The 27,683-nt window shown below is 41.1% G+C and overlaps 1 protein-coding gene across 8 annotated transcripts; it reads right to left on the bottom strand.

Moving 5' to 3' along the window:
- Positions 1 to 26,685, bottom strand: LOC124150029 (orexin receptor type 2-like). 8 transcript variants are annotated; one of them, XM_046521913.2, is made up of 4 exons: positions 26,414 to 26,666; positions 23,038 to 23,629; positions 10,497 to 10,642; positions 1 to 1,335 (listed from the first exon to the last, which is right to left on the bottom strand). In XM_046521913.2, the coding sequence occupies exon 4, from the start codon at positions 1,221 to 1,223 to the stop codon at positions 21 to 23; it is 1,203 nt and encodes a 400-aa protein (XP_046377869.2). In that variant the 5' UTR covers positions 1,224 to 1,335; positions 10,497 to 10,642; positions 23,038 to 23,629; positions 26,414 to 26,666; the 3' UTR covers positions 1 to 20. The 8 variants fall into 8 exon arrangements, with proteins under 8 accessions (XP_046377869.2, XP_046377879.2, XP_046377895.2 ...); XM_046521923.2 differs by lacking the exons at positions 23,038 to 23,629; positions 26,414 to 26,666 and adding exons at positions 14,118 to 14,242; positions 15,204 to 15,695; XM_046521939.2 differs by lacking the exon at positions 23,038 to 23,629 and having other exon boundaries at positions 26,597 to 26,685.
- Between the last annotated feature and the right edge of the window lie 998 nt (positions 26,686 to 27,683).

The raw sequence follows: 27,683 nt of genomic DNA, 5'->3' as shown, positions 1-27,683 counted from the left end.
TTAAAGCAAACAAAAAATATTTATTTCGACTTCACAGTACAAAAGCAAAATCGTTTGACCGCTTTGACACATTCACGTCTAAATTGGTAATTCATAGCTCCATAAATAATTGGATTTGCCACTGAGTTCACAAAATACGACCGAATAAATAAATTATACAACACAAGCTTGGGACCATTTAGATGATGATCAAAATCCTTCAAGACAGTGCGTGCAATGATAAGACATAGATGCGGCACGAAACTCAGTATAAAAACAAACGTCACAAGAAATGCAATGACTGTTGTCCTTTGACCCCTGTAAGCAAGAGGTCGGTGAGAGGTCGTGACATTAGACATGTCATGTGACTGAGATCGAGAACGAGGCGTTCCAGGGGTCGACGACGAACTCTCCCCGGATCTGTCTCTCGCCATCAACAGCACCATGGCGTAATTGTAGTTGGCATTCTTTTTCATGTACTCCTTGTGTCTCTTAATTTCTCTCCATATCAGAATATACAGTATCAGGAGCGTCACAGTAAATATCACGAAAGATGCACTCAGAGTAATCTCGTAAATCATGGGGTAGAGTTTCCCTTCCATGGCGTCACTGGTTGAACAGTCGTTTCCAACCACGCCGGGGATTCTCGTTACGGCTGAACGTTTACCGTAAATAAATAGGGCAGGTATGGCATACAATATGGCAACAAATGCAGCTAGGAGAACGGCCTTCTTGGAAATTGCACGTGTAATCTGTTGATACAAGGGCCGACATACTTTTCTGTATCTGTCAATTGCGATGATCAACAGGACTATATTGGACGCCAGAGTTGGGAAAGCTACTAAAAATCTCAAGATCTTGCAAGCAATAACAGAATCAAAGGTGAAGTAAAAGCGCATGTCAGCAATCTCCGTTGGCATGGCAACGCAGCAACTCATAAGATCAAAAATCGCCAAGATCACAAAAAGAAAATTCTGAGTGCTGTGTTTGAGTTTTGTTGAGAAAACGTAACACACGAGAATATTTCCAATAAATCCTGATATCATTAATACTCCAATGCACACCATCGCGGGGATAAGTGTTGTCGCAATTTCGTCATTAACCAGGTGCAATAGTTGGCTGTGATTGGCCGTTGCCTGGAAACTAGTGCTTGTGTCGTAATCGAATAATCCGGGGAACGAAGTTCCATTTCCTTGAGGAATTACAGTTGTCTTTGGGGTGACATTTAAACTGTCTCCAATCATCGCTTGTGGTTATAGCGAATAGGTCCTCTGAATATGAGATTAGTTGTATTAGCCTGCAGATCGCGATGTGTATTCAAGGGAGGTAATCCATCCACGTCATTGTATTTGTCTTCTGCAATTAAGTAAAATATGGATAAGCAAATATATTTTGACGGAATATTTCAAATTAAATAAAACAAAGCACGAAGCAAGGTGAATACATAAAACAATGCATCCCTATATACGCACAACAATGAGTGCATTCTTTAATCAGAGGGGCACGGGTGGCCCAGTCGTCTAAGGCGCCGCAATTCGCTGTGCAGTTACGTGCCTTGGGTACACCAGAAATCTGTGATCGTGGGTTCGAATCCCGATTCGCCCCGATTATGTGTCTAGGTTTGTCAGCACCATACCCGTGCTCTTGGGTTTCACCGAAGTGGTAAACATCTGAGACCTGCATCACTTCGGGCTTTCCTCCCACATTAAGCTGACACGCCGTGACATAACTGGAGTGAGTGAGTGAGTTGGGTTTAACGCCGCATTTAACAGTATTCCAGTTATATCGCGGCGTGTCAGCTTAATGTAGGAGGAAAGCCCCAAGTGATGCAGGTCTCAGACGTTTACCACTTCGGTGAAAGCAACGAGCACGGGTATGGTGCTGACAAACCTAGAAACATAATCGGGGCGAACCAAGATTCGAACCCACAATCATAGGTTTCTGGCGTGTCGCAGCGCCTTAGACGACTTGGCCACCCGTGCCCCCGACATAACTTGAATACTGTTAAAAGCGGCGTTAAGCACAACTCACTCACTTTAAAATCAGAGAGGTCAATATTAACAATATATAATCCTATGGACTTCTCACAACCACAACTATGTAGGGTGGCGTTAATAAAGGAGTAACTAACAGCCAAGTCTATGTTCGTTGTACATTACACCATTTGAAATTCATGGACTCTCATGTCATACGAACAGTGATATAATGTATTTTTGGATAAGACTGGCGCAGTAATGTAAAGATCGATACATGTGTGAAATGATTCTTAAAGGCCCATTTTAATAGTGTCCATCGTTTCCGAGAAACCTCTAATAATTGTCAAGCTTCCTTCTGAATAGAACTGGCATGACTGGGCAGCAGAGTAAAATGGATCGGCCTTTTGTGATTCGAAAGACGATGAAAGTGAATGAGTCGTACGTAAAAGCCCCATAGACACGCGCAATTGTCTGTGTGTATTCATAATACTGGTAATAAATGAGATAACAATGCTTACATTTAATAAATCAGATATCATGTTTATTTTAACAGCATTGATAATTGATATGTCTTTATTTATTCATACATGTGTAGGCCAACATTTAAATGGTCCACATCATTTAATAGAGATTTGCGATAATTAAAAGCGTAATACAAATACATTGCAATATTTCTAATTGTAGTTTGGTCATAGTCACACATTAAAGTATTAAATTTATCTAGTGTAGGATGGACATAATACTTTTCCCGGATATAGTGTTGCCTTAAATTAACATATTCTTTATAAAGTAACAAAAAGTGATATTAATTTACACAGTCAGTATTACATATTTTTTAGATCCTCAACTCTCTTGGTGTTTTGTTACACCGTCCTGCTTCAACACGTAAAGAATGCGAGTTGCAACGGAAACGACTTATTGCCGACCTAAAGTTACCAATACAGAAAACTACGGTTATAACGAACTCGAAGGGACCACTAATTTCAGTTCGTAATAACCGTAGTTCGTATATACAGCATTTATACAACAAATGGTTGGGACTAAAACTAAAAAAATGTTCGTTATATCGGTCAGTTCGTTATAAGCGTGTTCGTTATAAACGTAGTTTACTGTAGTTAAAACAAATAAATATGGTTTAGCACAGAATAACATTTTAAATAGGGAATGATAATGCATCTTAGAGCTATTAGAAATGGCCAATCCTGTTCATAAATCCATGAATTGATATGAATATGATCACACATTAGAACAAGGCCACAACGGTTTCCCAATATTCAAATAAAAACATTTTGCAATCTACAGCCACATGTAGTACAATACGATATACGCGTTTTCCGCTAGTCCTTTAACTAATCACTGTACTTTCCGTCTTGGTTAACAAAATTATCAACACCATCAAATTATATATTATAATGTTATACCATCTCGCCCTTGAATATGTTGACTTTCTACTGACCCCGTCGTCCAAAGTGTTACACAATGATCAACACAACGCACAGTACCTGCGAGATGACAGCGTCACTGTGTGCAGGATCGGGTCAAGCTGACATAGATTACAGCTATTGACAACTCACCACTCACGCATCGCTGGGATAGGTGCATAATATCAAATACCTGTCTGTGAAGCTCTAAGATATGGCCAAGGGTGTCGTGATACAGCAGTTCATGGGAGGTTTATTAATTAGCGGCGCATGTCACGCAAGTGACTCATAGTGGGTGCGTTCCTCGGGGTTGAGAATCACCACATGCCACTACCCTGTACAATATCAAGCATGGTATGGTTTACTTTTTTTATCAATCAACGTGAGGGTATAGCGTTTACTTTTTTATCAATTAACGTTAGGGTATAGCGTTTTTAGGGCCGTCGTTCCCTTTCTTTTGTATTTTTCGCAACATAATTACTGAACTAATAATACAGAAATCATTTTATTATCAAGGCAAACTATAATGTGATCATGTTTTTCGATCATATCCGGATTTTTAGAAGCACAAAAAAATGTAAGACTTCTTTCTTTCTTTAAAGTTTGAGTTTACATGGCTTACGATTGACCGTATATAGTCCTTCAAAAGATTTGTTTCCTTTTTTCATAAATGTAAACGTTTCAAACTTCAAAATAAGTAATTCAATTTATGCCCGGTAATCACTGCACTCTTAAGACAAATTACGTTGAAATGTCCGGTTGTTTCCGTGTCCCAAGAAAACTTAAAGTGCGACATCCCTGACACCCATGTTAGTATGTTTGTTGTTGTTTTGTTTATCGAAAAGTGACAGTGACATCTGTATATACTTGGCTTAAGTTTACCCTACATGTAGTTCTAGACAGTATGGCAGGCCATGCAAGCTGACCGACAGTGTCTTGGCGGCCCTCTTTAGTGGGAACAAAGTCCAAAGTTACAACAAAAACAGTTATACATTTTGTTACAGCCGAGGGAGTGACATTTATCATCCAAAACTGGCTCCCACAGGAGATATCGTTTGGATTAGATCAAGAGATATCTACACTGTAGATATCGCTGCAATGAAATGACATCGCAATGCTGTGCAGAACATTGTGACGTCACTGGTTACCATGACGTCACAATCAAATGACATCACTAATGGCTCTGCTACTTAAGCTGTTTGCAGTACTTTTTACACTGAAGACACTTCTAATTACTGTCTACAAATTGAAAAAGTTGGAAGAATGATGTTGGATGATAACAAAATCTCACCCTCGTGTCTTTTGATATCAAATATATCAACACTCGTTGATGAAAGTGGCAAAAATCCTCGGCAAGCCTCGGAATATTTCCACTTTTATCAACTCGTGTTGATATATTTGATATCAAAAGACACTCGGGTGAGATTCTCTATATACCTATGAGTGTCGCACAATATGACTTGTCACTGAAGTACATGTGTATCTCTTTACCAAATTCATCGATGCTCAATGATGTCAATCACTGGATTGTCTGGTCCAGACTCGAATATTTACAGACCGCCGTCATATAGCTGGAATATTGCTGAGTGCGGCGTTAAACAACGCATAAACAAACAGATGCTACATATATGCACTATAGCTAGACATTAGGATAACATATCCATTCCAATTAGACAAACGACAAAACTGTAACAAAACAACAACGTGTTTGTACCCAAAAATTCTTCACTCGACTTGTTTTTCATGGTTTTCCGAATTCCCTCACGTACGTGTGTCATGAGTGAAAGTTTAACGGAAAACAAAAAAACGTTTGTGTGGGCTGTAGGTGATACTAATTGACTAGTCACGAACACGGAAATACACGTGTCGTGTCGGAATACAATAGGTGTACAGCCATATTGGGTGCATGCGACGTTGCTTAAACAGGTGGCAATTCTACGAATTCCACTGGCTATGGGGTTAATGCGTGTATTTTATTATATGCGACAATCAGTAATGAAACAGCTTTACCATGGCGACGTGAATGTAATTGACACTTCACCACACAAATTTTGTGCCTTTTGGTAAGGTTGAGCACGATTACCTTGTCGAAACGTTGTATTTGGTTTGTTGTTTTACGCCGCACTCAGCAATATTCCAGCTTTATGACGGCAGTCTGTAAATAATCGAGTCTAGACCAGACAGTTCAGCGATTGATATCATGAGCATCGATCCACGCAATTAGGATCGATGACATGCTTCAACCAAGTCAGCGAGCCTGACCACCCGATCCCGTTAGTCGCCTCTTACGATAAGGATAGTCGCCTTTTACGGCAAGCATGAGTTGCTGAAGACCTATTCTACCCCGGATCTTCACGGAAACCTTTTAACCTAGCCTTGCTCTAAGGCTGTACTGAAAGATATGTCCATGGGTGTATAGTAATTATAATATGCAAATCTAGATAAGTGGACAGTCTCTAAGGACACCAGTATCTTATAGGGACAACTTGTTCGGATTGTTTATATAATTTAAAAGTTATTATTGAAACTAATGATTATTGCCTTAGAGATTTGTGCAAGTCTAGTTGTAACCATCTGTAACCAATTGAGGGCATTATGAACAAAATATGCTGAATATTCTTTGATTTCCAGAGGACTAGGGAAGAATAACATCCCACCTAACCCCAGACCATTAAAATAAAAATAAAGAAACCAAAAGAATTCATGTACAATTATTAAGAAAATTATACACCCATGAATCGTAAGTCTATGGGGGGTACAGTAATTCTATCCTTATCATAGGCAAGTCTAGATAAGCGGACAGTACGCTAGTCTCTTATAGTGACAACTTGTTTTTTATTAATATAATCTAGAAGTAAGGGTTTAAGCTAATAACCACTGCCTTAGAGACTTGTGCAAGTCTAACCATCACCTACATGTACAGTCACAAAGCACATGTACATTCACATATAATCCATCAAAAAGAAGGGCAGCTATTTTTTACGCAAATAGAAAAAAAACACCTCTTCCAAGAGTTGTAGATCGCAGTCAACGAACTCGCAAAAGTGCTTACAGTAGCGTGGATTTCTGAAACCAGCCTTATACAAGAGCCTTTCATCTTCGAGGTAAACATTAATCAACACACAAAAAATATGCCCCACGGCTTGGAACTAAAAATATATTCAAGGAAAGGAAGTGAACATTTTTTCCTCTCAAATTACACGTGCAGTGAAGCCCCTCGAAGTGACTTCCGTGTTTATAAACAATCCCACGTGTTATCTGTAACAAGACGGCCATCGCACACAACCTGCTTGCAGTAAGACGTGTATTTCATTGCGTCACGTAATGGGCTTATGTTGTGAGAAATGCGATACAGAGGCGAGGGCGTATCGTAAATGAGAGAAGCAGAACTTTATTACAGGTGATTGTAAGAATGGTGCTTTCCTGCACGTATTGTTTTAAGGCATGATTTACCACCTTGATCGTGTACGTCTGACTAGTTACATGTTCGTGTACATAATGTTGAGTAAACACATCACCCGTTAATCCGGAATGTGGATTTGATGAATGTGCGGATTAAGGGGTCAGCGGTAAGAGTAGGACTTCCCTCCTAAAACGTAGACGCCCGAGGTGATAGACCGAAAAGTAATGTGTGTTGCGTAATGCTCGCTATGCATGGTTGGTTGGTTGGTTTGTTGTTTAACGCCGCACCATGAAATATTCCAGCTATATGACGGGGGTCTGTAAATAATCGAGTCTGGACCAGACAATCCAGTGATTAATATCATGAGCATCGATCCACGCAGTTGGGATCGATGACATGCATAAAAAAAGTCAGCGGGACTGACCACCCGATCCCGTTAGTCGCCTCTTACGACAAGCATAGTCGATTTTTACTCGCTATACATGGAACCTTCTCACAGCATTGAACCTTTCCAACATAAATTGACCTTCACCATTTCAAGACCTTTTAAATTGACAACACTACACTTATTTGTTTCAACTACAAATTAATTATTCTATAAAACTGATATTATTCTTCCTTTGTTTCAAATGCAAACTCCTTTATGTTAATGAATCAACAATTGGCAGCTGTGTCCGTAACTCTTCATCTTCCCGAGTCAAGGGAAGTCCATTTTCCATCCTTGTCGAACTAGACTGAAATTTCCAGGCCCAATCTTTATATTGCAATCCACTTGTGGCTATTACGAGTTATGTCCCATCTATGTCCCTCCAATTGACCAATCAGATTCCACATCTCATATCACTTGCATTTGCTTCAAACAAAATTGCGGCGCCCTGCCAAGACGATCTGATCACGTTAATCGAAGAAAAGGTTCACATTCCCTGTCTCGGACACCCAGTGCATGTGGGTTGTAGGACAACACTAATTGAGCACGTTGATTAAAAGAACGAAAAGATTTGGAAAATGTCGGTCGACGCCCATTGACGATAAAAATGCTTTGCAAATCCTGCAGTCGACCGAAATCTGCACGACAGTCGCCATATTGTTTTCGAAAAGGATGTCAATTTCGTTACGCGATTTTGATGTGTACCGCCAACTGGCGTCGACAGATATTTTGCAAATCTTTTCATATTTTTAATCAAGGTGCTCAAGTGATGCACTTCGCGAGGTAGGCCCCGCCATTTTGTTTGAAACAAATGCAATTTATATAAGAGGTGGAATCTGATTGGTCAATAGGAGACATAACTCGTAATAGTCACTTGCGGGGCTAAACTCGAGCCTGGAAATTTCAGCCTAAGGGTGGAAACTGGATTTTTATAGTCATTTAACGCCCTTGTCTCGGGAAGATGGTCAAGACTATACTATATTTTTAAATACCATTTTCATTTTTATGTACGTAGTACAGTTGAATACATTTAAGAAGTAACGGATTAATATTAATTAATAACAATGTAATATCTGTAACCTGCCAAATCCACTCCCTCATATCCACTGCCTGGCACTTTACTATCCTCACGCACGGAAGGCGGACATATAATGAAATTATAATCGCATGAAGTCATTGCGATAACAGAGGCACATTTTATTTCCCCCTCTTGTATGTCCTGTTTAGCGACCGGATATAATCCGATACCGCAGATTGGGTAAATGAAGATAACTGATTTCTGAAAATACAGAGATCCGGAATTGCAATACATTTACACGTTAATGGACTTCATATAAACTGTTCGTTTAGCATTCTGAATAATTGATATCTGAACACAACCCAATATAACGTAGTACAGCATCTATATGTTTAAAATATTGCCGATGTGACGTAAAGCATTAACTCACTCACTCTATATGTTTAACAAGTAAAAGAAGAAATATACGTGGCTGTTCGATAGAAAACAATTTCTAGCCCCAGTGGTGACATGTTTGTTTTGTTTGTTTGTCAGCAATATTCCAGCTATATGACGGCGGTCAATCCAGTGATTGACACCATGAGCATCGGTCTAGACAACTGGGATACGATGACACGCATCAACCATGTCAGCGAGCCTGACCACACGATCCCGTTAGTCGCCTCTTACGACAAGCATAGTCGCATTTTACGGCAAGCATAGGTTGCTGAAGACCTATTCTACCCCGGATCTTCAAGGGTCTGAAATTAAGGCCCAAAACACAACTATAATATTACCATCGTATAACCATTTCTTGTTGTGTTTTGTATTCATAACCACCATCAAACATGGGTGTGTACTTTCTTTTTTCCGGAAGTTAACAACGCAGTTGTAGATGAACCAATGATAGCACTGAATGCTGAAGACCTACTCCACCCCGGATCTTCACGGGTACAGCTGATTATAAACGATGAACGGATACATGTATCGTGTGGGGATCACACGAGTAAACAGATCTCTTACAGGCAAGAACGTGGGTCCAAACTAAGTAGGTTGAATGTTACATGGATGTCATTATGTGGATTAGTCGCGGGCAGATAAATTAAATTCATCGAAAACTGACAAAAAGTATCGAGTGACAAATATATCGTACATATTTTTCCGTATCTAATTAAACAAACACACAATCTAAAGATAATAAACACTGATCAACACAGTTTCCTGAATTGTTCAGTTCTTTGTCACGTGGACATAGGTCAGCCATGAGAAACGTCATGTTTCGTTGTTTCTCGGCACGGCAACAGGTCATGTCATATTTCTTACCATATCTCATCAGTTTCGTATCCCATCGTCAGTTTCGTTATTGATATCAATAAATGTGAACGATCAACAACCACGACCTGTGCAGTCAGTTTCTTCGATGACATTTTTAATTACTTTTTTCTTACTACTTTATTAAATACATTTATGTTTCGGATAAGAAAAAACTTAAATTAACGGTTAAAATTATCATATGAGTGATGAAATATCACCAGCACGTATTGAAATAAAAATACTTAGCGAAGCGAAATACTGCAGGCATTAGCATATTGAATTTTGTCAACTCTCACATGTCTAACTAAATTGTTCGTGTCACAAAGTGAGTGATGGTTGAAGTGACAGCAAATGTGTGTTTGTATAACAATGGCTCAAACACAAGTTACAATGCATGAAACATAACGGGGTACAAAATTGACAAAGGGATATGAAACTGACGAGATACAACAGGAAGCAGAGGTATCGAAAGTGCCGACATACGAATCTGCCGAATTACGATAGGGTACGAACCCCTCGACATCACTACAACACCAACGGGGGTACAATGAACTTATTATCAAAATAACAAAAATACAGTAATAAAAAAACAAGATGACTACGTCACATAATAATTAGGTGTTGGGTAGCACTTGTTTATGTAAGTACTTGAAGATAACATCATATTTGTTTATTTTTCATGTGTTTACAGACAGAACACCTGGTAACTAACGCGCATAACGTTACTATTAAAACAACGGTAATCTTTTTTTTCTATTTGAAATTCGATCAGTTGTGATAAGGAATCAGTGAGTCTCGCGAAATCATATTCACAGCACTGGGAATCAATTGAATTTGATATTTAGCGAACGCACGATTCACAAATCACGACCTCACGTCTTTGTCAAATCAACCTGGACCACTTCCAACGACCACCACGCCGAGTGTTTGAATACGAACAACTTATCCCCATTTGATAACGTGAACAAATACCACATACCTCATTCCCTCTCGAATCGTCTGTCACTGGGTCGATTTCACGATCGTTGGGTCACGTGGGCGCGACTTCCGGTAATTTCGTCCAAGGTCAGGGACTAATCAGGCGTGTCAGCGTGTTAACAAATAGCTCTCCGCACTTGAGGTGGTCTGTAAATGAGATTTGGCCTTGTGTCAGCGTTATGATGTAATACGAACTGTGAACATATGGGATATCACAGTCTTCACGCCTCTACGTTCAGCTTTATAATAACGTTACCGTGAGTCTACGGAAGGCTTCAAGACGACTGCTATTCATTATTATCACGTTCCAAGGGTTTCTTGGAAGTGAGGATCCGTGTTTTCCCAACTATTCGTGCAAAATACTTCCGGCTGGTATGTACTGTCAAATCAGAAAATACAATTACTTTATACAGAGACCATCTGCTTTATACGATGTGAAAACAAAATCCCTTTACAATTTGGCCAAAATTACAGGCAAAAGTTATTGAAGTCATGCTGCTAGCTCTTTTAAACTCGTACTTTTTTTCAGAGGTCGTGTTGACTATATCTTGATATTTTGTTCAGCACCTTGACCCATGCTATGTCTGGGTCATGATGAGAAATCCAAAACATATTTACCTATTAAGCGATATCTTCGACCCAGAGAAATCTCTAGTTTTTATTTAAGGTAATAAGTTGTATGCTTTTTCACCATCAACAATTCGTCTCACAACATAACATACACATAGAATGTAATGTAATCTGAGAATATGGACACCTTACTCGAATCTATCACGTCATATTGGAATGAAACATCACTTGCCATAGGCAACTATGACGTGATAACCCCTCCTGAATTTGTCTTGTAACGGTGAGGTGGTGACGTGAAATGGGGTTTAGCGCTTGTATGCACGAGTGTGTGTGTGGCTGCTTATACTAGTCCGGAATTAAGCCGATTTATAGAGACTAGCTCACTGAGATACCATGCCGCAGTTTAACATGAATACCCCTCTCAGACACAGTATACTGACTCCGAGCTGACAAGTCCTTGTTTTAGCCCCTTTATGCCGAGCGCCAGACAGGGCAACAACAAGTACCATCGTTTAACGTCTTTTGGTATGACGCGGCCGGGGATCGAATCCGGACCTTCCGCTCTCCGGGCGGACGCTCTACCACAAGACCACGTGGGCGGTCCCTCTGTGTCAAAACCACAAGCATTTCGAAGACGGTAATAAAATGATCGAGCCACTCCATCATGTCGCTTACGGTACTGTGTTTGTGCCGAAGCTGGACATCCACTGACGATGTGTTGGACAGTCTCATTAAATTCATTACATAATCTGCTATTCATATTTACATTTTGATGCAAAATCACACATGGACGGTTTTGAGTGGGAAGTGACAGACTTCTGTTTCACTTTTCTGGTCAGCCGACCTCATACAAGAGAAGGACTCGGCAAGGTTGTTGAACTTCTCAACACACTGCACATAAACTCGACGCAGTGGTCGTTCAGATAGCCTCTTCTTGAGTCTGGGCCGATTTGATATTGCACTTCGCTTGGTTGACACTCATTTCTGTACCGTCCAGCAGTATAGAACCATCAACAAAAACAACACTGACATTGAGATTATGTCCCACACACCTTTATTATTATTATTATTATTATTATTATTATTATTATTATTTCAGTTTCAAAGCACACAAAAATCACATTTTATCACAACACACCACTGTCGAGTCATTGCCGTTCTCTGTAAGAGGTGACTGGCAGTTTGTATCTATTGTATCTATTTTAGTCTAGAAAAATAAAATTCACTCTTCCAGGCCGGAAGCACTTCATCAACTGACGGAATTGTCATGAAAACTGCCGGGCAACAGGAAGTAAACACTTGAAAATTGGATTTGACAAACCATTTATAGATGTCCTCAAAAATACAAGGCTGGGAACAGTCGCTGAAACTGAAGGTCCAACACTATGATGCCCGCATTCAATACATCCCCATCGAATAGCCATTTCATATCCGCTCCCTTTTAGTCACCATCAGACACGGATGTACACTTTCTTCTGCACATTGCTGTTACCGATTCACAAACGTTTAATACTTGTTACAGTAGAGCTAACCTAAATCTATGGTCACCTGTTTTCACAGTCACGACGACAAAGCAACAGCCGATCTATCAATCCAGTTCGATTATCCCCCACAACCAACACGAACTGAGGGAATATCAATTTACAAGTGTTCAAACTTCTGACGACGTCAGGCAGTTTGTGAATAGACAAAGGGTTTCGAGAACTGGCGGATTATCCACCCCCCCGTAACGTCCCCCGCGTCTTAGGATTGCCAGTCCCTTGTGAATGAACGCTGTAATGTTGTGACTGAGGATAATACATCCCCTTTGTATTATCACTGTAACCCTCGCCTCGGCGGATTATCTGTCGCTAGCTTAGAACGTAATTAAATGCCTCCCCAAAGGCTATTCCAGGTTATTCTATATATTACCATTGTCATGTTTAGAATAAACACGAAGGAAGAAATTGCATGAACTTATCAAACCTGCATACAAACCTTTTTGAAATCAGCCTTTTGTTACTGACGTCAATTGTGGGCATTTGTGTGGTAATATTGCTTCACCTGACACTATCATTAAAATCAGATCTTCGTGCTCCCTACCGCTACATAAAAATCTGAGGTCACAGGTCACATCAGAACGATCTTTCGCGAACTTTTACCGACCAATGAAATGGCTGACAAGGTCGACATTAGCCAATCAGAAAGCAGCTTTCTCGAGCTTTACGGCACTAATTTCAAACAGGCGACTTCCAATCCAGAAAAATATTTTGACAAAGTTCTCGATTAAAAATGTACAAAATTGATTAAAAGTATTTTCTGGAATGTCAAATAGATGACCTAAATCGTATAGCAGTAACTCTTACGAACTATGGAATCTATCTTCCGTTTAAAAAAATTAACACTAGTAACTGTCGTTCGGAATACCCCGTGTTCACTTTTTCGAGATTGCATGTTTAGAAAATACATTCCGAGTGTCACTTTTTGATCTGGTAAGCGACGCTCTGATTGGTCGGATGGAAGGTCATCAGATCTTCGTCCAGCGGGAAACGAGAGCTGAGATCTGATTTTAATGAGATTGCTTCATCTGACCAACCAACATCAACAGCTAAAATAAACACTCAGGCAAAAAGTGGAAGTTATATAATGACGCTCGAGTTTTCAACCCATGAGGGTAAAACCCTTATCTCATATATCTGGCAATTCGAAGTTTTAAGCAATTTGGGGAAAATCGTTATCCCACCAAAACATATATTTTTCATATTTGGACAGTTCGATCATAACACTTTAGCCGCTTTAACAAAACTGTATCTAATGCGATATCGTAATTTGACCGTTTCAACGGGATTGTATCCAATGTGCTATCGTGATTTTCCGATATCGTATTGGGATCCCTTTAATTGTATAGCCTGCAAAATATTAATGGTGCTCCGATAATTGAAATAATCGAACATTGATGGGAAAGTCCAAACGATTCTGCAATCGAAGCATTTTTCCATAAACGAACACAAACGAGTTTTCCCTCTCTTTCAAGTTCTCAAATGTTCTTCATGTAATGGACATTCTCACATACTTCGTTGATGCCCGCGTTCTTGCATGTAGCAAATCTGTTTGATCCCAGGAAGTCACGTGTTAGCTGCGGTCATCGTATCCCCGCACCCGGTTATCGTTTATGATCAGCCGTTCTACATGTCACTGCTGAACGAGATACACGTATTATATTGCACATCCACGTATATTTGTCCTTTTAAACTAGATTACACAATACATTATGTCGGTATATCAAAACATATATAATTGAATAAAACCGATATTGAATAATTCTGTTTTCTGAGAAAGGTTTATTCACCACCTTCTACATAACACTTAGCGAAAAAAAGGAAAGAGTGGGCCCAGTAGTGTTTTTTTTGGGTATGATTTTGTAAGGTGTGATCTAGTTTTACTGAACATATCAACGAAAAACACCTAAATGACGCTAGCCTATAAATTCGATGATCGATATGTTAAAATGTCAAAACACTACAAACTACAGAATCTTTCAGAGCAAACCCCATGACCAAACAAGCACCACTCAATCCCAGAGAGTTTGGCTTTACGCCGCTTTTAGCAATATTCCATCAATGTCACAGCCGTGGGATACCAGAAATAGGCTTCACACATTGTACCCATGTCGGGATTCGAACGCGGGTCTTCGGCGTGACGAGCGAACGCTTTAACCACGAGGCTACCCGACCGCCCCACACAATCTCATTACATACGTATACGACCCGTGAAGATCCGGGGTAGAATAGGTCTTCAGCAATCCATGCTTGCCGTAAAAGGGGACTATGCTTGTCGTAAGAAGCGACGAACGGGATCGGGTGGTCAGGCTCGCTGACTTGATTGATGCATGTCATCGATCCCAATTGCGTGAATCGATGCTCATGATATCAATCACTGGATTGTCTGGTCCAGATTCGATTATTTATAGACCGCCGTCATATGGCTGGAATATTGCTGAGTGCGGCGTTAAACAACAAACCAATCAACCAACATACGTATACGCTAATTTGCTATGTTATAATATTGGAAGGTTTCCTTGGGAACCGGGCGAAATAAACAAACATTCACCCTCTCAATCACTGTAGAATGCAACTAGTACAGAAACGCCACATCCTACCTGTAACCTGGCGTCCATCAACGTCAGAGAACTCCAAGAGAAGGTGAAACTGAGCACGCCAAAAGAGCTGACAGACGGACCCTTCTATGCAGCTTCCAAGCCACATTTACACTGTCTGGGTCGATAGAAGCCGCCCACACGAGACAAAGGTCGTATGCAGGAATAAAAAACCCAACTAGCACCAGTGACAAATAATAGCAGCAACCAATTATATTGATGTATTTCTCAGATCCGCAACTCGTCTAGTCATGTTAACATTTGGACATGTTCTGAACGTCATAAAGTAATGGATTGCCATGGGCATATACAACCAAATAATATCTTGTGTTCAATATATACTGATGGTCAACAGACAAACAGACCAGATCTTTGGAAGCTAATACAATTTACATACAGTGTTTGAAAGGGGAAATGCATTTTTTTAAAGTAAAGACAGTAAACTACGGTTAAACCGAACTGAAAGGGACCACTAATTTTAGTTCGGTATAACCGTAGTTCGTTATAAGCATATATACAGCATATACTAGTATACAGCATAACTACAGCAAATAGTTGGGACAAAAAAATATATATCCGGATATATCCGTCAGTCCGTTATAAGCGTGTTCGTTATAAACATAGTTTACTGTAGTATCATTTCTATATTGTCCACAGCACTTACGAAATGGACATTAGATCGAAAGTAGCACAGAGCTGGTCACGCGTACGACACAATCAGACGATTCTATCCAAGTGCTAAACATGTATATCGTGTTGTAACCACATGTGGGTAGATAAGCTTGTGCGTTGAGAGATATGGTTGATTTGTGGCAAATGCTCAGGACAAATCAACGAAAAGTATTCTGACATGCCAAAAAAGGCAGTTCTATACCCTTTTTATATACAATTGAGAAAAAGGTTATCGTATCATCTTCCTCGACTAGAATTGTCCTCTTAGAAAATTAAATTAAAATAATAATTCCTTTATAATACGTTCAAACACTACACAGAAATGAACCGTTAGACCTACATGTAAGAGCATCAGGGAAGTAATTTGTAGAGGTGGTTTGCATTTTCTAAAAAAACTTGTAAATATTGGATGTTTTTGCTCAGATTGTTGGTATTTCGTGTAAATCAATTAATTTAATTAATACAGTTTTTGAAATTTACAACATGACAGGTTCCTACACTATTTCAAAACAACATGGATATATTCAGATAACTTATTACAATAAACTACGTTTATAACGAACACGCGTATAACGAACTGACGGATATAACGAACTTACTTTTTAGTCCCGACTATTTGCTGTAGTTCTGCTTTATATCAGTGGTCCCGTTGAGTTCGTTATAACCGTAGTTTACTGTACCTCACATAAATTGATTAGTTGAATCATCGCTATCAAGAGACAGATTGTCATGTCGTTTACTATATATACTACCGACAATAAAAAGGGGAACTGATGAAACGATAGTGAAGATGTAATGACGGAGTGAGTGAGTGAGTATGGTTTTACGCCGCTTTTAGCAATATTCCAGCAATATCACGGCGGGGGACACCAGAAATGGGCTTCACACATTGTACCCATGTCGGGAATCGAACCCGGGTCTTCGGCGCGACGAGCAAACGCTTTAACCACTAGGCTACCCGACCGCCCCTTGTAATGACGGAAAATGTCTCTAGAATTTCGGGCGTGTGGATCAGTATATGGTTTACCAACAATGTCGGGCGATGGATGCACGACACCTTGATGGCATACTGTTGATTATGCGTATGCCATTTGTATTGCCCGCCAGCTCACTACCCCAAGCTGGGCCACTTTGGCAGGAACTGGGTCTCTGGGATACGCTCTCCAACCGAGAACATCCCACAGATACCCTTTGAGGACTTACTGTTTGTTGGTTTGTTGTTTAACGCCGCACTCAGCAATATTCCACCTATATGACGGCGGTCTGTAAATAATCGAGTCTGGACCAGACAATCCAGTGATTAATATCATGAGCATCGATCCACGCAATTTGGATAATATGACAAGCATCATCAACCAAGTCAGCGAGCCTGACCACCCGATCCAGTTTGTCGCCTCTTATTCATGGGTTGCTGAAGACCTATTCTAACCCGGATCTTCACGGGTCGCAAGGGAGTTACTGGGCCAGTCCAATGTCCATTTGCCTTCTCGTCGAAGATAATCGGTGACGACCTGGGCACGATGTGGACTGACATTGTCATCTTGCTGTTCAAAATTTGAACGGAACAACGACAGGGCACAAAATTTCATCAAGATATTTCTGGCCAGTCAAATGCCCATTAACATCCAAATCAGTTCGCCTGCTATGTGTGATACCGCCCCATACCACGACATTACCGCCACCATACCGATCATGATCAAGAGTTGTAGCCCTGGCATACCGCTCGCCGCCATGTCGTAACTAACGTTTTCTGTGAATGGAGGCAAAACCTGATTCGTCTGTAAACATAACGTAACGCCACTGGCGCACAGCCCATCACTGGTGTTGCCTATCCCACCCCCATCTTTGCCGCCTATGGGAAGCTGTAGGGGTCACCTTTCAGGCACGCTGCATAGAACCTGGTTTTAACGGTAGATGTTGAAATTCGCCTTCCTGTTATTGTACAGAATTCTCTGTTGACAACGGGAGAACATTTGAATCTATTGCGTATTGAAATTAATGTAATGTATCTTGTCTAGGTGTCGCCCTTTAGGCCTGCCACGACCCAGTCTCAATGCAAGTCTACCCGATTGACGTAACTGGTTCAATCGTCGAGAAATCGTCCGATTTGCCAAACATTCGGGAAAGTTGGGATATAGTCGTTTTCCCCTCTATCGTAAACACAATTGGCCATGTTGGTATTTTTAAACGTGTGCTTATCGCAAGATACCCGTGAAGATCCGGGTTAGAATAGGTCTTCCGCAACTCGCGCTCATACATGTCGTATGAGGCGACTAACAGGATCCGGCGGTCGGGCTCGCTGACATGGTTGATGCATGTCATCGTATCCCAATTGCGTATATCGATTCTCATGATGTCAATCACTGGATTGTCTGGTCCTGATTTGATTATTTACAGACCGCCGCCATATAGCTGGAATATTGCTGAGTGCGGCGTTAAACAACAAATAAACAAAGTTTAGCACTGCAATACTGTCAAGCCAGGATTATAACAACTGTTATATTTGGGATAACACTTTCTTAGTAAAGTACAGATTCTCGTACTTTTTGGGGGGTTGAGTCCCATCCGGGATTAGGTGCCTCACTCTTGTAGTGTGGGTTCGAATCCCGGATGGGACTCAACTCCAAAAAAGTACGAGAATCTGTACTAAGAAAGTGTTATCCCAAATATAACATTTGTTACATTTGACCACTTTCTAAATGGCAATGTGTATTCAAAGCCAGGATTAGTTGAGTTGTGGCCTGACAATTAACCCCGTATGATTATGTATGAGGTCCGGCCACTGGCGCGTACCATTGTGAAGAAAGGGGTAGCGGGTGGTCTGCGACAAGTAGTACGACGGATATGTGCGTGTCCTGTCTCGGCTTACAAGGAGTTCTTGTGGCGAGTTCAATGGCACATACTAGTACGTGCTGGTGTGAGGTGCCCGATAACTATGAAAACGGTGACTGCAAGTTATGCGCTTTAGCGTAGATACAGACAGACCAGGGGCAATGCCATCTTCCCGAGGCAAGGGAGTTAACTGACTATAAAAGTCCAGTTTTCACCCTTGCCGAACTAGGCTGATATTATGGAGTTACGTTTTGTCTGGACTAACGAGTCTATGCATAGTCCAATCAAAATCGCGATCCGAAATCAAAATCCGGTTCGTAAACTGTCGTGCAGATTTCGATCGATTGCAGGGTTTGCAAAGCATGTGCCTCGCCAATTCGTTGTCAGCAGATATTTTCCAAATCCTTTCATGTTTTTTAATCAAGGGGCTCACGGGATTTGATGCATTTCGCGATGTAAGACCCGTTTTATCACAATATAGATCTTGATTATCGATCAAATCGTCCTGACTGGGCGCCACCATTTTGTGTGAAGCAAACGCAAGTGATATGAGAGGTGGAATCTGATTGGTCCATAGGAGAGGCTTAGAAGGGACATAATTGGTAATAGCCACTGGTGGCGCAACGATCGAGCCCAGTAATTCCAGCCTAGTTCGACAAGGATGGAAACTGGACTTTTAAAGTCAGTTAACTCCCTTGCCTCGGAAAGATGGGGCTATGCTAGGTTTTGACAATGCTTGAGATTTATTCGTACATACTTTTTCCATGTAATTTATGACATTATAGGCCAGTTCTCGAGCCTGAGAATGTATGATTTGGCCAGGCTTACCCGGTCTTGACATATTTATTTGTAATCAAACGACTTTTAGAGAATTCTTGTATCGACTTGTCACACCGAAGAGAGGTAGTATGAGCGTACATCGTATCGGAAATATTGCAGCCATTTAGTAATTGCTTTTCACAGAGGCAACGTCCTTGATCTAGCGACGTTTAAACTAAAGAACTCGCCTTGCGACATTACTGTATTAATAGTCTAGTCAGAGTTTCACGTTGTTGCCCAACAAGCGCCTGAAGCGAATATTAGTGGTGTTAGCAATCTCGACTAGGGTTATCACGACTTGATCGAAAATTATTCCGACTTCCGGGTAGAGAGATATTCCCATAATTCAAGTCAACGACTGTAACGATCTTTCATACCATAGCTAATTCATTATATTACGTAAAAACGGCTGTCACGATAACCACTCCACCAGGTTGTTATGACTCATATTGGTTTAGCTTCTTAAAATGTAAATTCCACATGCCAATGTTCCTAGGTTTCTGTTCTTGTGTTGATTTAGGAGTCACGGGCCTGGACTACACACACAATACTTGTTGGTTGGTTGATTTGTTGTTTAACGCCGCACTCAGCAATATTCCAGCTATATGACGGCGGTCTGTAAATAATCGAGTTTGGACCAGACAACCCAGTGATTGATATCATGAGCATCGATCCACGCAATTGGGATCGATGACATGCATCAACCAAGTCAGCGAGCCTGACCACCCGATCCCGTTAGTCTCCTTTTACGACAAGCATAGTCACCTTTTACGGCAAGCATGGGTTGCTGAAGACCTATTCCACCCCGGAATCTTCACGGGTACACAATACTTGTACTGGGCGCCATTACGATACAATCATACATTTAAGTTTGTTTGTTTGTTTGATTGTTGTTTACAGTCGCCACCTGTAAATTGTCTGGACCAGTGATTGATATCATGAGCAACCCCCACATCGTCGGGGCACGATAACACGCAGTCAAGTCGCCGTGCCTGACCACCCGATCCATTTCGTTGCCAAGTTAAAGCATCGGTTGCTGGGGAGCTATGTTCCAACCCGGTATCTCCATGTGTTACGTTTACCGAAGATTAGATTTCTAATACATCATTGCACGATCAATATACATTGGGAGATTTGTGCACTAGTTGATATGCAGAGTTGCGTCCCTAGCCCAGTGAAGAATTGCCTTTAACCAACCGATTCTCAGATTAGACAACGCTGTTGACAAGCTCTGGGTACTTGTGGGGTCTATTCTGTCCACAAATACCAAGAGGTACAGCGGATCCTCGAGTCATTTTGCCTTTTTTTATTGCCTTGATTATTGTTGTTGTTGTTTAGCGCCGTACTCAGCAATATTCCAGCTATATGACGGCGGTCTGTAAATAATCGAGTCTGGACCAGACAATCCAGTGACATAGGGTTAAGTCGTCTAAGACGCCGCGATTCGCTGTGCAGAGTTGCGTCCCTTGGGCACGCCAGAAACCTATGATTGTGGGTTCGAATCCCGGTTCGTCCCGATTATGTTTCTAGGTTTGTCAGCACCATACCCGTGCTCGTGGGTTTCACCGAAGTGGTAATCGTCTGAGACCTGCATCACTTATGGCTTTCCTCCCACATTAAGCTGTCACGCCGTGATATAACTGTAATACTGTTAAAAGCGGCGTTAAACCCAACTCACTCACTCACTGTGGTCCAGCGTGACGCGGTGTGTGAGTGAGTGAGTATGGTTTTACGCCGCTTTTAGCAATATTCCAGCAGTATCACGGCGGGGGACACCAGAAATGAGCTTTACACACTGTACCCATGTGGGGAATTAAACCTGAGCATTCTGCGTGACGAGCGAACGCTTTAACCACTAGGCTACCCGACCGCCCCTGACGCGGTGAAGCCCATAGAAGGGAGTGTGCGTAAAAATGCCAATGTAAACCAAAACCAGAACGGGAAAAAGTCACATCCTGTCGTTGAATGTGAATACAGAAGCCATACACAGTTACAAAAGCCGGACATGTATACCGCGTTGATGACTCCACTCATGTGACAAACGTGGGTGGCTTGTCTCGCCAACCCCCTAGTTCTCTATGATAATACATTTAGCGAGTGCCCCATTGAGATTCTGGGAACGAATATGCCCCTTGTACCCAACACTGATTGTAATAAGAGTCGGAAATTTAAATATGTTAATGTTTGTTCGTTTGTTATTTAACGCTGCACTCAGCAATAGTCACCTTTAACGGCAAGCATGGGTTGCTGAAAACCTATTCTACCCCGGATCTTCACGGGGCAAATATATTAATGAGTATTTCAAGAGTCTAGAGTCAGTCTGCTCGCATCATACAGTGACGCAAACAATTAACAATAAAACATGTCGAATAGGCATGCAGGAGGTGCTAATGGTCTTATTTCAAGTGCTTATTCTGTCAAGGGGCGGTGGGGTAGTCTAGTGGTTAAAGCGTTCGCTCGTCACGCCGAAGCCAAGCTTCGATTCCTCACATGGGCACAATGCGTGGAGCCCATTTCTTGTTTCCCCCGCCGTGATATCGCTGGAATATAGCTAAAAGAGGCGTAAAACCATACTCACTCACTCACTAATTACTCTGTGAAGGAAGTCTACATGGCCGAATACCTAGGTACAGTTTCCTACATGGGCACAGTGTTTGAATCCCATTCCTAATGTCCACCACCGTGATACGATAGAAATACTGCAACAATCGCCGTCATTAGGCTGAAGAACTGCTACAAGCGCCGTCCGTCAATTGGCTGAAGTATTGCTCAAAGCGCCGTCCGTCAATTGGCTGATGTATTGCTCAAAGCGCCGTCCGTCATTTGGCTGAAATTTTGCTAGAAGCGCCGTCAATTGGCTGAAATACTACTCAAAACGCCATCATTTGGCTGAAATACTGCTAAAAGTGCCGTTATTTGGCTGAAATATAACAGTCAGCACTGGGGATCTTTTCTCTACCAGAATTCCCAGCAAAGTCACACCGGTGCGTCTTGGGTGAAAATATAAAAGGTTTTGCCGATTGCCATACCCAACAGAAAAAGCTAGGCAAGGTGGGCTAAGACCATGATTGCCCCCATCTGTATTGTGGAACATCATAAGTTGTAGGCTTCACGAGGGGCACACGGCCACACAGAGGGTACGTCAAGCCGTGTTCACCCCATGTTTATCATTCACCATAATTTGACAACAAACGGGGATAGAGATGCCATGCGTTTGTTTGTCGCCATATTGCCAGGTGAGCTAAAGACAACTATGGGTTGAAGTTTAGGCTATGTGCCACACGTACATCTAAAGTCAGTTTCAATGTGAATATATATAACGCGACGAAATTTCGCTGTAACGGGCTTGAATTGCCAATCTTACAGACATCGTCAAAATGTCTGTTGACAGAACGGCTGGGTACATTTTTTTTCATTTTCATATCGCCGTAGCGGGGTACACTAGTATTTATCAAAGCGTCACTGAACAATACAAGTCAAGTATGTTACATGTAAGGTAAGATAAGTACAGTACTTGTTTCGCTGGTTTCCTGCTGCGGTTTCACGAAGTGAAGCTTCCGTCCGGGGACAAGACGGATGTAGAACACCACCATGCCAGGATTACGACTGCTAAATGTTCACAGTTGTCAGGTAACAGTTCAGTTGATTACGGTTAAAAAAATGTGTACTCCCTGTCATCATTTATCTCGTTGCTAGGCAACTAAAAGATGTAGATTGGCTTTGGGCTCGTGTTGCTGAAGCGGGCTTAGGCTTATTATCCACAGTGGAGGAAATGAAAGTGTAATTTTGAGACAGTGGCAATAGTTTTATTTAAGATTGGAGGAATTGATCATTTGCCCGAAACAACCGGTCCAGTTTGAAACAAAATATTTCTTACTACGCGATTATTTGACAGGGATATTCCTTAAGTACAGTTTCTAATTAGACAAAAACATACAATGCGTGAGTATTGTTTTACGCCGTTTAAGTAATATTACAGCCATATCATGGTGCCGACACCGAGGAAGGACTTTTCATATTGTTCCTGTGGGAATCGAACCCGGATCATCGGCGTGAAGAGCTAGCGCTTCAACCACTGGGCTACCTCAACTCCCTCGCTGTGGGGACTGAAACCAAACGTGATGAAGGTCGTTGAGTGAGTAATGTTTTACGCCGCTTTTAGCAGTATTCCAGCAATATCACGGCGGGGTACACCAGAAATGGGCTTCAGAAACTGCACCCATGTGGGGAATCAAACCTGAGCATTCTGCGTGACGAGCGAACGCTTTAACCACTAGGCTACCCAAACGCCCCGTGATACTTACAGTGGATCCTGGACGCAACTCTCTGTCTAGCCCCAATAGAATTAATATATAGCCAGCACCAGCATGCATATATGACAAGAACATCCCACTACCCATACATCAAACTGTAGTGCAAGAACATTCATCGTATTGCCTGCAGATCAAGCAGACACTTAGAAATCGTACTGGCCATTACCGAGATATTTCAGACTATATCAGCTGATAACTATTTTACGCCATCGTTAATCAAAGTCGGTTAGGGAAGGATGAATTTAAATGTAGGAAGCGTAGGGCACTTTACCACATATGGCACCCGGCGTGGCGCCATCTTCCCAAGGCAAGGGAGTAAAGTCCAAACACGTGAACCTCATCGGCGGAACCAGGGTGGATGTAGGGGTGCCGTTCCTACCCTCCCCTCCCCTAACTCCGACGCAACTCCCCTCCCCCTTTTTTGAAGCTTACTGATTACGTCAAAAACATTTAACTTCATCATTTGGTGATATGTTTTCAAAAACTACAATGCATACTTGACTAAATGTGTTTTGGTAAGTCCACCACCACTTTCCGTAAAACACACTTTTCCATAAAGCTGTACATTTATATTTTCATTTGATAACCACGTGCATCTTGTTCGGTAAAAGGTGTACATTCTCAGTCGTCGCGATTTTACACATCCACAGAAATAATACCACAAATTCCTAATTAAATACATCCACTGATATCAAAACTTCCCAAAATGCAAAATATTTTTTTTTTAAACCATGAATCAAGCTAAAGCAATTACATCTTCAACAATACAAGCTCCGCTATGAACGACACAGTTGACAGTGAAGAGTAACATGAAGGCTTCAGCTCAGACACACACAATCACTTCCAAGTAAGTTAAAACCATGTAAGTTAATATAAATATTCACAGGAACTAAGCAAAATAAAACTTCAAACCGGTCAAAGCGAAAAAATCCAATCAAATCATAATAATATAACAAATATAACTATATATCTTGAAATTAAAATTTTTGTTTGTTGTTTAACGCCGCACTCAGCAATATTCTAACTATATAACGGCGGTCTGTAAATAATCGAGTCTGGACCAGACAATCCAGTGGTTGACATCATGCGCATCGATCCTCGCAATTTGGATACGATGACATGCATGAACCAAGTCAGCAAGCCTGACCACCCGGTCCCGTTAGTCGCCTCTTACGTCAAGCATAATCGCCTTTTACGGCAAGCATGGGCTGCTGAAGACCTATTCTACCCCGAATCTTCACGGGTCTGAAATTAAGGCCCAAAACACAACTATAATATCCGTATCAAAGACATCGCCATCGAATAACCATTTCTTGTTATTTTTTCATTTATAACCACCATTAAACATGGGTGTGTACTTTCTTTGTCCCGACAGTTTACAACGAAGTTGTAGATGAACCAATGATAGCACTACTTCATAGCTAACAGTAAACAGTATCGACCATCCTAACACAGGATTCACGCTTGAAGGCGAACAGCAGCATGAATGGTGCACGGTATCCCATGTAACGTAAACGCAGGTGTATATAACAGCTGGGCGTACGGTTATATCCCATTAGTTAGACGTCCCAATTGTTAGACATTTTTATTTCGGCAAAGAGGGAATATACCCACAGGTGTAATGGATCAGTCCTAATTAGATTAAAGTACTGAGTAGGGATAGGGGACTATAGGGAGAATATATGTTACAATTCCGTTAACCTAAATTACCTTACACTCAGCACAGGTTCAATAGGCATGAGATCAACTATGTAAACTATGGAGTAGCTTAATAAAAAATGATCATGGGGTCATTAATAGTATCGATATGACTGGTTTAAGGAACGTAGAGTACATCGCCTCTCGGCGTGGAAGTAAGCAGTTGATATTAGATGGATATATTTACAACAGAAACCGCGAGAGGCAAACGCGTCCACGGCTTCCTACACACAGGTTGTTTGCAGTATTCTGTAATATCGTCGCCATGCTTGTGTACACATGGCTGACATTCCGGGGTAGCTAGCGTCATACACTTAAACATTCTGTCTGCTGATATGCCCAGTAGCCTCTCATGTCGACATGTTTACTCTGAATATCATTACTCGTTTGTTCAGCCAGGCACGTTATACAAACAGACACACATACGGTTCACTCTTTCAGTAAAGTTGCAGTCATCAAAATTTAATTACGAAAAACGAAATATAAATACCCGTAAGTCATCGAATCATAAAACATGTCGAAATAATACACAAATTCAACTGATATATGTTATCATTCACATCATTAACATTTGATGAATGATGTCAATTTAAAAAAAAACAAACACCTTCGGATGCCTCTCGACAAAACTGGATTTTCCACGACAGCTGTTGTACATTCGTTTACGTAAACAAGTGTGAATTATTATGAGGATGAGGTAGCGAGGTAACATATACCTCATCCCAACTTATGAAAAAATCTCTATGAATCTGTTCTTCCGTTTGATTTCCTTATAAATATATTTCCACGGACACTCCATGTCGACTATTTCTAACTGTAACAGAACGGTGTTTTCTAGCTCATATAAACACAAGATTAGTTCAAAGTTCACGTCCTTACCTTATCGTAGAGTTCACATTTCCTTGTATTCTGAACCACGCAGCTCTCATTCAACAATCGCAAACCGTCTCAAACGTGTTCATATCTGTCAATCAACCCCTGCTTATCACAGGGATAGGCGACTCCCGGAACTAAACTCTCGACACTGTCCTAGATGCTTACGTCAAGAAGAAATACACTCACATGCAAGTTTCCATTTGTTTGGGGAGACAGTAGCGACGCTATAAATACCCTACGTACGTCACACCGGGTTGCGGGGCCGCGCCTCCCGAAATACTCCCCTTTGATAAACGATTATGAGAAATAGAGACCACAGAAGCATTACAGAGTTGCTTCCCCTTTTCCTTGCGAGACGATGGTTTCATCGTCGCGCTTATCGGGTTTGTATTTTGGAGGAAGTATTGACGATAATTCACCCAATGACATTGAGTTATAAAACTCTGTATTTACAGACAGACTGACAGACAGGCAGACAGAAAATTTATTAAAGTCTTACCGAAATGTGTATATTAAGAAACAAATATTACAGTAAATTATACAATGCCATTGAATCATAAACATTACGAACACGCCATTTTAAAATGGAATTAGGAGAGATAAAAAAGATATACACGTGGAATCTCGTATACACAATACAACACAACTGGTATAAGAGCAGGAACAATAACAAAGTTTGATGCATATTATTTAATCGTGAGAGAAAATCTGAATACTATTACTGTTTACTATCCAATGATGCACTGTAATCCGTGTATGTCTTTCAGTTCATCGCTAGCTAACGGTTTATTGAGGAAGAATGACCCTAGCTATCACTTCTCATTATCGTTTCTGCACTTATATTTGTAATCACCAAACAATTGGGGAATTAACGCAGTACGACTGGAAAGTTTTACAACTTTCAATATATTTCAATTCTTGAATAAAAAACACTTAAAACCTCTTACAACAAACAGTAAACAAGACACAAGAATAATATCGCGAATTGTTGCATTATAATCACATTTATTCGTGGCGTCGTTTTTTTAATGTTGTTCTTAATCGATTACGCATAAGGATCAGACATTTAGCTACTTTTATCCGCTAGGAAGAAAAATAGGTTCCATGTAACAAGGTAGTAGCCTAGGTAAGAAAGCTGAGACAAATTTAATTCCCGCCGAATGCGTTAATAAATGTATACTGCAGTCGATCAATATGGGGAGGGGAAGTAACTCTTGTCATTCGCAGAAACCATGGAGCAAATTGTCCAAGCTCGCCCTAAATCAAGAGTGAG

Source organism: Haliotis rufescens, unplaced genomic scaffold (assembly GCF_023055435.1).
Source record: "Haliotis rufescens isolate VD_foot unplaced genomic scaffold, xgHalRufe1.0.p SCAF_1, whole genome shotgun sequence".
Classification (NCBI taxonomy): Eukaryota; Metazoa; Mollusca; class Gastropoda; order Lepetellida; family Haliotidae; genus Haliotis; species Haliotis rufescens.
Note: the sequence above shows the minus strand (reverse complement) of the source record. Positions and strands in the feature narration are given on the sequence as shown.

Excerpts from the sequence above, each read along its gene's own strand:
- LOC124150029 (XM_046521939.2), bottom strand. The coding sequence starts at position 1,223 with ATGATTGGAGACAGTTTAAATGTCACCCCAAAGACAACTGTAATTCCT.